The 13,588-nt window shown below is 48.9% G+C and overlaps 1 protein-coding gene across 1 annotated transcript in view; it reads right to left on the reverse strand.

Moving 5' to 3' along the window:
• Positions 1-3,203: 3,203 nt before the first annotated feature.
• LOC311188280 (saoe class I histocompatibility antigen, A alpha chain-like) overlaps positions 3,204-13,588 on the reverse strand; it is a gene marked incomplete at both ends in the record, with an annotated part of 244,470 nt that continues 234,085 nt past the window's right edge. The window contains one exon of the mRNA XM_084259418.1: positions 3,204-3,247. Coding sequence (XP_084115544.1) covers positions 3,204-3,247 — 44 coding nt within the window. The remainder of the gene's footprint in view (positions 3,248-13,588) is intronic.

Here is a 13,588-nt window from a genome sequence, read left to right on the forward strand (position 1 = left end):
TCATTATCCCCTCACCTGCCGTTGGGCACTTAGGTAGTCTCCATTGCTTGGTTATGGTAGACAGTGCTGTAGTGACCATAGGAGGCGCATATTCCTCGGAATTAGCATTTTACGTTCTTTGGATAAATACCAAGGAATGGAATGCTTGACCATGGGACAGGTCTATTTTGAATATTTTGAGGAAACTTCATTTGTTTTCCATTGGGGCAGGACCAATGTGCTATCCGTAGAAAAGAGAGGTTCCGGGTTACCGCCCCACCCAAGGAAATGTGGGGCTGAGCAGGGATGAGAAGCTAAGAAAGAGGAGGAAGACGTGGATTGAGATGAGGAAAGAAGACTGGAGGAGGCACATGGAGCAGAGAGACATGTGAAGAAGCAGCCAGGCTTGTTCCTCAGGCTTGGACTTGTGCCAGGGAATTGGGGACACAGAAAGAGACATGTGAAAGAGACAAAGACTTGGGTGAGAGTCCCATGGAGACGCTGACAATGGCAGCTGTTGTCTTGATGTGGATTTTGATTTTGCTCTTTTCCTTCCAGACTTGACTGGCCCCTCCTGCCCCTGCCCCATGGATCTCTACCAGTAGGTGCCTTACCCTTGTGGCAGGCGTTCGGGCCCGGTGGGCCTGCTTTGGGCCAACCCTGTTTCTCTGGGCATTTACCCATGAGGGGACGGGTAGCTTTGGGTGCTTCACTTGGGAACTATTCTAACTATATTCTTTCTCTTCTCTCTATTGCACACTAATTGTATTAAAGTTCTTTTCTATTGAAGGTCTTAGGCTTTAGAGTATGTTTTGTCTTAATTCAGATGATGGCAGATCCCATGTAGAGTGTACAGGTTTGAGAAACCCTGGAAAACCCTCATTCTGCCCACTAACAGGACCAGACTTCATTCCCACCCACCATGTACCAGAGAGAGTTCCTTTTCCTCCACACCCTTCAGTGGGTCATTCTCACAGGTGTAAGGGGGTAACTCATTGTGGTTTTAATTGGCATTTTCCTGACAGCACATGACAAACATTTATCCATATACCTATTGGCCATCTGTATGTCTTCTTTACAAAAGTATCCATCTAGCTCCTCTGCCCTGTTTTTATTGAGTTGTTTTCTTGTTTTGCAGTTCTTTGTAGGTCTTGGATAGTAACTCCTGCCGGGGACCAGCCTCCGGCAAAATGTCGTGTCAGGGGTTCCTGAAAGGATGAGACGGCCTCGGCGAAAACGAAAGGACTGAAACTTAGGGGCTGAGGGGAAGGGAATGAGGAGACACCGACACTTGGTGAGGTGCTAGTATCTTCTGCCGAGAGGCTCAGCAGGTTCTTTATTTATACATTTTTTGCAAGCAGTGAGATGACATTATCATGTGCACAGAAACAAAGCAGAAACAATCAGTGCATCTCTTATTCTATGGGCTTTTGGCCACTACGTGCTCTCAGCAAGAAGGCAACCTTCAAGGCTAATAAAAAACTAAGCCTTACACTAGAACTCATTGTTTCAACCAAACAATAACCTAAGACAGTAGATAGCCGCCAGTACATCCCTATCAGCCAAAGCCTAAGCAAGAAAAGACTTTTTTTTATTCTCATGGCCTTCACAGCAGGAGCTGGCTGCTACTCAGCTATCAGAACTTTTTTTATTTAGAAACTCCTAACTCAAATAGCTTCATTTAAAAACTTCCCCAAGAAACTTCAAGGGAAGGCAAAAGAAGGACCCACTATAATTATTGTATTGTAATGCTTGTCAGGCATGTTCAACAAACCATCTCCCATTGTCAAGAGGGCCAAACTGCCCAACAACTAATTTCTAAACAATTTTTCGTGCTATTTACTTACAGTATGCTGATACATATAATTTATTGCCTAATATACTTTCTGATAAATTTTTCTCTCTCTATGACCAAGAACAAAAAGCAAAGGGATGCCAGATCTTCAGCCGCACGGTGTGAGGCCTTTTCTCTTAGCTGCTTGTCAGCATCCTATCTGGCTGGAGCAACAAGGCCTCCTGCAGCAAACTCCTTTTTGGATTGATGATGTGCAAATATTTTCTGCAACTTGATATTGTCTTTTCATTTTAATGAGTTTCCCCCACTATATAGAAGCTTTCTAGTCTCATGTGATTCCATTGGTTTCTTTTTTGCTTTTGCTTCCTTGGAGCACAGAAGACATTAGGGACAGTGAAAATACTCTGCATGATATTCTCATGATGGACACAGGTCATTATACATTTGTCCAATACCCACAGAACGAACAACACCAGGGTGACCCCTGAGAGAAACCATGACTGTGCAACTATGATGTGCGGGTCCCTCACTTGTAGCCCACATGCCAGTCTGATCTTAATACGTGATTTGGACATGATGTGTGAAGAGTTTATAAATTGAGGAATGAAGTGTAATTTAGTTTTGAAAACATATTTCATGCTCATGCAAGAACATTTAAATAACACTCAAGGATACGCATAAGTCAGTCATTCCCTTCCATCCCCCAACATCCCAGTCAGCCAGTATCTGCTCAAAACCAATTAGCAATTTATCTTTTCTTTTCTAAAAAAATATATCCATGCTTCTGTCTGGACAATAATGCTTGCTTTCCCGTCAGTAAAGGAGTTCAGTCACAGAGTGGGGGGAAACATTTGCATATTACAAAACTGATAAAGCACTGTATCAAGAATTTACAAATAATGCTTAAAACTCAATGATCAGCAAGATATAACCCAATTTTAATAAGGACAAAAAAACAGTGTTATAAATATAGCAAAAAAAAATTGACTTCCAGGCCTCCCTTGGTGGCGCTGGTGGTTGAGCACAGCACTGTGAGGCTGTCCACAGCATCTGCAGTGTAGGTTAGATCCCGGCCAGCAGGCAAGAATCCCACATGGTGCGGCAGACCTCTCCTGTCTCGCCCGCTGCTCCCCTCAGCAGTGTATTTCATCAGTCTGCTTGTTCTGTTCCCCACTCTGTCTCTGGTGAATCTGATCACCTCCCGTGCATCTGGCCTGTACCCCATTTCTTGTATGCATGAATAAATAAATTTTTTTATTTATTATATTTTATTTATTATTATTTATAGACATAGCAACTTATGTAGACATAGAAAAATAAATATATGAACAAATGCTCAATATCACAGTTAAGAACAACAGTGACACCATCACCCTGCTGCCCAGGGTGCGCACAACAGGAGCCTCATCGGGTTCATTGTAAAAGATCCTTAGGGGCTGAGAGACACATCAGAGCCATAGGCACTGTCGCTGCCTGGTTGAGAACAAAAGAGAACCTGGTCAGAGATGAGACCACAGGAAGGACTGATGAGGGTAACTCCCCCATGGAGTCCATCTACACTGTCCCCAGGGGCTCAGGGATCAAACCCCAGATCCACACTTACCTGCGGCCTCAGTGTAGCTTCCTCCTTGTCCTACTGTGGGAAGAAGCATCATGGGAGACCAGGGAGCAGTCAGGTCAGAAGACCTAAAGGAATCTTTTAATCCTGCACAACAGGAAGTTTTCAGAACTGGGACTAAAGACCCAGGTCAGGACTGAGAAAAATGAAGAAAGGAGGTGAGGGGGGACTGGACCAAATGCCCTCTGGGCAACACACATGTGTGTGGATAGTAATTCCCTTTAACCAGGCAGGGCAAGTTCTCCCTGGGATATGAAAGCCCCCAGTGGACAAGATCCCCCACTCCCTTCCCTAACTGAGTGCTTCTTCCTCCACATCACAGCTGCAACCACTGCAGCTCCAGTGAGCACAGCAACAAGGAGAACCAGGCCAGCAATGATGCTCACGGTGAGGATGGAGGACTGAGGAGGGGGCACTGGTAGGGAAGGGAAGATCATACCCTGAGCTCCAGACCTTATCCTGACCCTCTGAAGGGCTCCAGAAGGGCTCCTGATGGCCCTGAGAACAACATCACTGCCCACATCCTCCTCCTTACCCCATCTCAGGACTTGGGGCTCCAGCAGGCCTTCATGCTGCACGTGGCACGTGTATCTCTGCTCCTCTCCAGAAGGCACCACCACAGCTGCCCACTTCTGGAAGGTTCCATCTCCTCCAGGTCTGGTCTCCACCAGCTCCATCTCCTGGGTGAGGTCCTCCCCATCTCGCTGCCAGGTCAGGGTGATGTCCGCAGGGTAGAAGCCCAGGGCCCAGCACCTCAGGGTGACCGCATACTCAGAGGTGGGGTGGTGGGTCACACGTGCCCTTGGGGGTTCTGACGTGGTAAATCAGAAAACTCACTTTGTGTTTCCTCCATGGACACTGAGGACTCCTCATGAGACTGTCCTCACAATGGACAAGACAACTGGCGTGGCAGGAATGACAGGGGTGAAGGATGTCCTGAGCAAACTCCATACAGGCTTTGCGGACTCCACCCCCACGACACTGGGAACTACAAATCCCATAACACCAAAGGGAAGGTTGGGAGGACCCGAGGGTGGAGTTAAGCAACTAGGCTCTCCATTTGGGTATTTAACTGGTCATGTGGCCGGGAGTCTCTGGCTTGGCCACGAGGCGAGCTAGGTTTTCACCACCTCTGTGGGTCACTGGAATCCCAGGTCAGCGGAACGGGTAGGACGTATTTACAAACTTATCTCCCTCTTTTTCTCCCTGAGTTATTCATTTCCCATTTCCTCTTACCGTGTAAATAAACCTTTTATCAACCTTTTATGTGTGTCTGCAGTTTAGCATTCATACGTCACCTTTAAGCACACAGGTGAGGACCCACAGTCAGGAAACCCCATTTTTTATCAGGGTTTGCCCTGTAACAGCTAGAAGCATAAAAATGTAAAAAACAGGCTAATCTGGGGAATCTGTGAGAGTCTCCTATTTCTTAGATAGTACTAGAATGAGGATGAAAACCCAGGGTAGGATGAAGCAGAGGGAGTGGAACACAGACGTTTTATTCCTGACCTGGGTGGAAGGTGAATGACACAGAAAAGCAGGAATCACATAACTGGAAATGTTCTCAGACCAGAAACAAGACTGAGAGAGAAACTCGTGGTTCTCAAATAGGCCCCTGGTCAAAAGGACCCGGTGACGTGTGATGTCAGGGACTGTCTGTCTTTCTCAGGAGAGACGGGATCCCTTCACTGTCCTTCAGGAGAAGCCTGAGTCTCTGGGAGTCTCTCTAGTGCAGAACATGAAACCCAGGGGAGTCCCCCTGTCGGGACTAGAGAGAGGACTCATTTCCCGCAGTGACTCCAGGCAGGGGGGGACCAGGAGCCTCCAGGCCCCTCTTACCCATGCGCTGAAGAGTCTCCTTCCCGTACTCCAGGCATGTGCGCAGCCACCTCAAGTACCAGTACTCCAAATAGTTTCTGAATCTCTCTGCCTCACCCAGGGCCTCCCACTCGCGCCTGGAGATCTGAGCGGCTGTGTCCGCTGCAGTCCAGGAGCGCAGGTCCGGGTTCAGGGCCAGGTAATCGGCGCCATCATAGGCATACTGTCTGTACGGGCGGAGGACTCGCCAGTCGGGCCCCACATCGCAGCCAGACATCATCTGGAAGGTGTGAGACCCTGTCCACGCCAGTGTCACCCCGCGGTCACCCCGCCCGCGCCCCCTCCCGCCCTGAATAAACTAAACAATGAAATGGGGTGAAAGTCCCGCGGGCTGTTCCCGGGCAATTGCAGAGAAGCCTGGAGGGGGAGACCCTGAGCGACACCCCTGCCCCGTCCATGGGGATGAAGGTGCTGACCCGGCTTGGACCCGCGCCAGCTCACCGGTCTCCCTCCGGTTGTAGAGGCCGCGCAGGGCGTCCAGTCGCGCTCATTACCACAGTGCGAGCTCCCTTAGGATCCGCGCGTCCTAGTCCCACTCCTCCTGCTTCTCCTGCTCCACCTGCTCAGCCCAGGGCGCCCGAGGCTCCAAGCTCCGGCCCGGAGAGTCGCTGTCGAACCGCCGGAACTGCGTGTCGTCCACGTAGACCACGGAGATGAAGCGGGGCTCCCAGGGGCCGGGCCGGGACATCGTGGTGCGGAAAATCCTTATGGAGTGGGGGCCTGGGGGCGGGAGGGGAGACCAGGCCTATTCTTCTCCCCTTCGGGGGCTCGAGTCCCGGGGGGCGCCCACGAGACAGAAAGTGGGTGAAAGATGAGTGAGATTGAAAAGCGGCTGCGGGACGAAAATGGCCGGGACTCGGGGGGCCAGAGGAGGCTGGGGTCTCGGGGGACGGAAAGGGGCCAGGACGGGGCGTGGCCAAGGTGGGGGGACAACTAGGGCGGCGGTGAGGTCGCGCCTTTCCCACGCCCGCCCGAGCCCTAGCTCCCGCCTCTGGGAGCGCCCTGTCCCCTCCCGACCCGCACTCACCCGCCCGGGTCTACCTTGGGGCCGCAGCCACCACGAGCAGGAGTAGGAGGGCTGCGCCCCCCATCCCCCACGGAGTCCCAGCAGGTGGGTGGGGGCTTTGGAACGGGAGCCGCGGGGCTGCTGATTGGCTGCTCTGGAGACCTCCAGGCAATGGGGAGTGAGCCCTGGGGTGAGTCACCAGTATCCAGGAAGGAGGACCCGCCCAGGTTGTGAGAAGTGAAACTGGGGAGATGAGGAAACCCCAACAGTCACCTTCCAGTCTGGAACAGCGCTCTGGGGACTGAGACCTTGAGAGCCACACCCCGAGACCCCTGCTCTCCTGCACCAAGACCTTTGTCACACTATTGCCTCCCTGAATCCAGGCCCAGGAATTGGGTCAGTGATTCTCCAACATTTTTCTTTCAGGATGTCTCTACAGTCTCATAAATCACTACGGATCCCATGTATAATTTTTTCATGTGGGTTATAGCTTTAAATATTTACTTTACTAGAATAAAACCTTTCAAAAGATGTTATTATGCTGGGAGCCATGCTACTCCTGTTGTCTTGTTATAGGGCAGCCCCGATACAAAACGGGGTGCCTGACTGTGGGTCCTTACCCGCGCGATTAAAAGGACTTATCAATGCTCTACTGCAGGCACACACGAAAGGTTACTAAAAGGTTTATTTACAAGGGAAGGGCAGATGAGGAAATGTACAGCTCAGGGAGAAAAGTGGGAGACCAAGTTTTAAATGCGCCCTACCAGATCCACCAATCTGGAATCCCAAATGGCACTCTGAGAGCTGGCCGCCAGCCAGGAGCCCTGAAGCCAGGAGGCAAGTGATAGTGAGCCCCCCCAGGCCCATGTGTTTGTTTTTTTATACCAACCCTGGCTGATTAACTCCACCCTCAGGTCCCTGCCACCTTCCCTTTGGTGGTGACAGGATTTGTCTTTCCCAATGTCCTGATGGCTTTGGTCTGGAGTGGGGGTGGAGTCCACAAAGCCTGTATGGAATTAGCTCAGGACATCCTTTCCCCCTAACAGTCTGACAAAGGTCCAGGCATGGGGCAGATTTCTGAAAAGTCAGGAATCTCTTTAGCTGACTCCTGCTAGAGTCTCATTTGTTTATGGCTAGTTTCTACCATGGTTAAAATACGCATTTAAAAGTAAAACTGCAAATGCTGTTTGATCAATTACTGAATAACCAATCTGACAGCAAATGGCACTGCATAATTCATTGATAACATTGGTTAGTTAGCATACAAATTCTTGACACAGAAAAAGGGGGAGGATGCAGATCTTTGAGACTGGCCCAGGAGAACAACCAGCCTAGCAGGCTGCCAGTCCTTGTTTAGATATGCCTGTTAAGGAAGCAAGCTTGTCTTTTACTGACATTTCCATGTCTATGGCTCTTTAACAGGGAAAGATTTGCTTTTCCTTAACAGTTCCCTTTCAGTGACAATGGGTATGGTAGCTGTTGGAGTATGCATTCAGGAATAAGCCAACAACAATTTTGTGACTGGTTAAGCTAATAATCTTGACAACACAAATAATGCACTTGGGAATAGTCAATGTAAGCTATAACCATCTCAGGCCCTGCCTCTGATGAAATATTTGTAGTTCCTTAAAACAACAATCAGCAATCTTACAGAAAAAGGAATTTTCCCTTGATCTTAAAGTTAGATATGAAAACTATGCTGATTAAATAAGTACAGGAGTAATAGGTTAGATTCTGTTAGATTAGGAGAATTCCTCCCTTAATTGAGAGCTTGGGGCTAGTGAAGAGTCAGTGCGGCTTGTCTGGCACTGACGCCTTCCATGCCCTTGGTGCCTTAATATTGAAACAGTATCTTATTAAAACAATATATATTAGATGATGATTTCTGTATAAAAGCCTTGTTTTTTGCTTTAATCATATTGTTACAAAGCAGCCCCGATATAAAACGGGTTGCCTAGCTGTGGGTCCTCATGTTAGGGGGAATGGATGTCCTGAGCTAATCCCATACAGGCTTTGTGGACTCCACCCCCACTCCAGACCAAAGCCATCAGGACACTGGGAAAGACAAATCCAGTCACCACCTAAGGGAAGGTTGCTGGAACCTGAGGGTGGGGTTAAGCAGCCAGGTTTGGTATAAAAACCTTGGGGCCTTGGGGGGCCTTGGGGGCTCTTGCTCTCTTGCTCCCTCCTGGCTTCACGGCTCCTGGCTCGCGCCAGCTCTCAGAGTGCCATTTGGAATTCCAGATCAGCGAATCGGGTAGGACACTTTTAAAATTTTGTCTCCCACTTTTCTCCCTGAGTTGTATATTTCCTCATTTGCTCTTCCATTAAAAATAAACCTTTTATTAACCTTTCATGTGTGTGCCTGCAGTATTTTTTTTTTTTTAGATTTTTTAAATTTTTTTATTTATTTATACAAGCACTGGGTACAGTCAGAAGCGTGGGAGGGTGAGAGAATTCACAGAGCCAGAGCGGGGAGCAGAGCAGGCAGAAAGACGGAAGTACACTGCTGAGGGGAGCAGCGGGCGGCAGGAGAGGTCTGCGCACCACGTGGGACCCTCCTCAGGTGGCCAGGGAGCAGCCGGGGATTGAACCGGCGCTGCAGAGGCTGGGGGCAGCTTTGCAATCCAGCGCTCAACCGCTGCGCCACTGGGGAGGCCCGCCTGCAGTAGAGTATTGATAAGTCCTTTTAAGTATGTGGGTGAGGACCCACAGTCAGGCAACCCATTTTGTATCTGGGCTGCCCTGTAACATTCACCCGCACGCTTCTAATGCTCCAGATTTTTTTTTTCTTTTGGCTTGGATAATGGACTATTTTCCAGTAATGGAAAACTGTCATACTGGACATTCATGGACAATGCTGCTGACTAATTGTTGCTTCTCTTACACACATTGTAACCCTGAAAAAAAGACTGTCTCCTAAGACTACACCCTGAGATCTGTGCCACCATAGATATGGTGGAATAAAAATTAAAAGGGGTGATTGTAAGAGGGTGGTCCCCAAGAAAGGGGGAGGTTCCAGGCTCCCTGCCCCACCCAAGTGGAGGGTGGAGCTGAGCAGAGAGAGAAGAAGCTGCAGAGGAGACTGAGGAAGGAAGGAAGGAAGCCGGATGGAGCCAGAGGAGGCACATAGAGCCGAGAGACACGTGAAGAAACTGCACTTGCCTTTTGGTCGTGGACTGGGTGACACAGATGTGGGTGAGAGACCCGTGGGGAGGTGGCAATGGCTGTTTTTATCTTGATTTTGATTTTGCTCTTTTCCCTCCAGACTTGTCTGGTTATTTCTGATCCTTTTCTGGGGATCCCCACTGGAAGATGCTTAAGACTTGTGGCAGGCTTTGGGGCCTTGTTCTGGGCCAATCCTGCTTGGGTGGACTTTTACCCACGAGGCAACGGGTAACTTTGGGTGCTTGATTTAGAAACTATATTCTTTGCCTTTTCTGTATTTTTTCCTAATTTTATTAAAGTTCCTTCCCATTAAAGTCTCATATGATTTGTGTTCATGCAGTGGATGGCAGAACCCATTTAGAATAGGCAGGTTTGTGGTGTCTGGGCTGCCCCTTTCCCTGCCCTGTAACAATATGGTTATATGTTAGTCTCAACTTTATAGGTTAGTTAGAAAAAAATCCCTCTGTCTCCCTTCCCCCAGGTAACTTCCTGTCCTTTGTTTCCCCAGCCCTTAGTTAATCCTTCACTGTAGTAAATATAGAAATGTTAGTCTCAGTCACATAAGTTTTTGCTAGTAATAAAATGATTGTTTAAGATAAATGACTCTTCTAAGAACACTTTTGTTTAGCAACTGTGCCTTCTTCAAAATAAAGAATGTTACAACCTCTGCTGAAGGGCAAATTAACCCCTGGCTGTTCTAGAGGAAGATGTGATGATTGTTATCTTCCTGCTCTAATGCATATGCTTATGTACTCTGGGTTTGCTTGTAAGGTATAAATAAAGGGCTGCTGAGACCCTCAGCAGGATGATGTCTGCACCCTGATCAAGTGTTTGCATCTCCTCACTCCCTCTCCCCCTAACCCCTCAGATTTGTCCATGCCCTCTCATCCTTACAGGAACCCCTCACAGGACAGTTTGCTGAGGGTGGTCCCTGGCATTATTACTTCTTTACTTTAGAATATTAATAACCATTATATGCTAACAAAGCATTTTTAAGAAAATAATTTTCTGTAAATGTAAGGATAATCATACAATTGTATGATTTTTTTTTAAAAGTTACCTATTGTTTCACTACTGAAAGGTCCATGCAGGAGGCCTGAATACAAAAACCCACCAGAAAGCCCACCTGGGAAAAGGAATGCAGAAGCCTGCCTAGAGGATTCAGATAATGAATCTCCCCTGCCCTACAGGACCTACAAAGCCAGTCTCACACCTGACCTCTCCTCACCATATAAAACCCTGCTTCCCCCTGACAATGTGCACGGCTTCACAGACCCCCACCTTGGGTCCCTGAGGCCATCAGGGGTGCAATAAATTTTCCCTTCCTTTGAGAAATTTAGCCTGGCTCTCCTTTTCTTTACTGCTCTGAACCTTTCATCTGGTGCATTGGCCGGGAACGGGGTTCGATCCCGCGTGGGGATCCTGCCCTGTCCCAAACCCTCCACTCTCCCTCTCCTTCACTCTCTCTCTTTCTACTTCTCCCCATGGAACTGGAAGCCTGCAACCCCTCCGAGCACACTAAGGCTTAATAGCCGCTGGTACACAACCCGGGGCACCCTCCCTGCGAGAGAACGGCCCTCGTTGCCTCTCATGTCACGTGAGCGGAGGAGGGACTTGCTCTAGTCCCTTACTGGGCTTCCTGGTAACTCCAATCCATGTGGCCACTTACGCCTCAACAACTTCTTCTTCTCATCTCCCTTGGAGGGGCCATCCTCCTCTTCCTCCTGTTGGCCCACCTTCTCTTCCTAGGGCACTTTGCCAAATAATCGCAAATAACGAAAAGACTCGGCCAGCCTGTGGACCACCAGCGCTTGGCTCGTGACTCTCCCAGGGTGAGCTGTTGCCTCTAAGGTCCCTTGGATTGTTAGGGGGAAAGGATGTCCTGAGCTAATTCCATGCAGGCTTTGTGGACTCCACCCCTACTCCAGGCCAAAGCCATCAGGACACCAGGAAAGACAAATCCCGACACCACCAAAGGGAAGGTGGCTGGGACCTGAGGGTGGAGTTAAGCAGCCAGGGTTGGTATAAAAACCAGACATGTGGGCCTTGGGGGGCTCGCTCTCTGGCTCGCCTCTTGGCTTCAGGGCTCCTGGCTCGCGGCCAGCTCTCAGAGTGCCATTTGGGATTCCAGATCGGCGGATAGGGTAGGACGGATTTAAAATTTGTCTCCCACTTTTCTCCCCGAGCTGTACATTTCCTCATTTTTAGGGACCGTGGCGCAAGCCATTAGCCCTAAGGGTCACTGCAGGGGGAGGTGCAGCACCCCTTCCCTTGTAAATAAACCTTTTATTAACCTTTTGCGTGTGCCTGCAGTAGAACATTGATAAGTCCTTTTAAGCACACGGGTGAGGACCCACAGTCAGGCACCCCGTTTTGTATTGGTGTTATAGGTCCCAGCAACCTTCCCTTTGGTGGTGATGGGATTTGTCTTTCCCGGTGTCCTGATGGCTTTGGTCTGGATTGCGGGTGGAGTCCACAAAGCCTGTATGGGATTAGCTCAGGACATCCTTTCCCCCTAACATTGGTGCTGCCCTGTAACAGGATCACGGGGGTTTCTTCATTTTATTCAGCAATTGCTACCCCCTCCTGATCTGCGCTTTCCATGTGGGGTTCCCTCTGAGGTGAGATGTCTCCTCAGGGGAACGATCTCTCCTATTTCTTGGAGGTAAAGAGGACAGCGGGACGCCGCCTTCCCCTTTCACTCTCCTGCTCGATTCCCTGAGGATCGGGCCAGGGACGCTGGGACTTCGGCCTCCCTCCCCGACCCTCCCTTTGAGATCCTAAGAGGGATACTCACTATGGAATCAACGGAATCCCACATTCTGGCAGACACCCCCTTGGGGTGCCTCCTAAAGGCCCTGGGCCCTCTACATTTAAAGCCGGATGTGAGACCTAAGCACCTCATTTTTTATTGCACCACGGCCTGGCCCAAATATGAACTGGACAGTGGCTCTAGGTGGCCGGAAATGGGCTCTTTTGACCCCAAAATTCTAACCGACTTAGACAACCTTTGCCATAGGCAGAAAAAGTGGCCCGAAACTGCCTTAAGCCCAGGCTGTCTTTCTCTTGCACTCCACCCCTTCCCTACCTCCTGAAAACCTGCCATATTTTTAAAGTCTCGAGACTCCTCTCAGACTCTTTGCCCTCTCCCAACCCCTCTTCTGTGTCCTTTGATCCCCTAAATTCTCTATCTTCTCCTCCTCCAGCTCCCCAATCCAGTCCCCCCCCCCCACTTTCTTTTCACCTCCCAGCAGCCACACCCTCTCTCTGCTTATCCTCTTGTCCCTCCCCTTAGGGAAGTGGGTGGGACTGAAGGAGGAGTTAGAGTCCATGTTCCTTTCTCTGTCTGACCTCTCCCAGACTGAAAAGCGTCTTGGCTCTTTCACTACCTACAACCAAAAATATCGTTTTCTTACCCAAGCTTATGACCTTACAAGTCATGATTACATGTTATCTTCTCTTCCACCCTGACCTCTAATAAAAGGGAATGTGTTTTTAGGTCTGTCCAAGACCATGGAGATCATGTCCATTTGACTGACACAGCCATGCCCCCAGGCTCTGCAGCAGTTCCCAGCCCAGAGCCGGGGTGGGACTACCAGAGTGACAGAGGCAGGACCCCAGGGCTGGGCTCACCTGTCTCCTAGCTGGTCTCCAACGGGCAGCACCTAAACCTATAAGCTTTACTAAGCTCACAAAGATTACCCAGTCTGCCTCAAAAAACCCTGCTGCCAAAAGCAGTAATAAGAGGAAAATATATAGCAATAGAAGCTCACATCAAAAAACAAGAAAGAACTCAAAGAAACAACCTAATCTCAAAGCTCAAAGATCTAGAAAAAGAACAACAAAAAAAAACCCAAAACCAGTAGAAGAAAAGAAATAATAAAAACCAAAGCAGAAATAAATGAAATTGAAACTAAAAAAGCAATCCAAAAGATCAATGAAACCAAGAGCTGGTTCTTTGAAAAAATCAATAAAATAGACAAACCCCTAGCCAGGCTCACAAAGGAAAAAAGGGAGAAAGCACAAATAAACAGGATCATCAATGAAAGAGGAGAAATCACAACAGACACAGCAGAAATCAAAAGAATAATCAGTAACTATGAACAGTTATATGGAAACAAGTTCAACAATCTAGAGGAGATGG

This window comes from Talpa europaea (assembly GCF_964194135.1).
Source record: "Talpa europaea genome assembly, chromosome: 2".
Classification (NCBI taxonomy): Eukaryota; Metazoa; Chordata; class Mammalia; order Eulipotyphla; family Talpidae; genus Talpa; species Talpa europaea.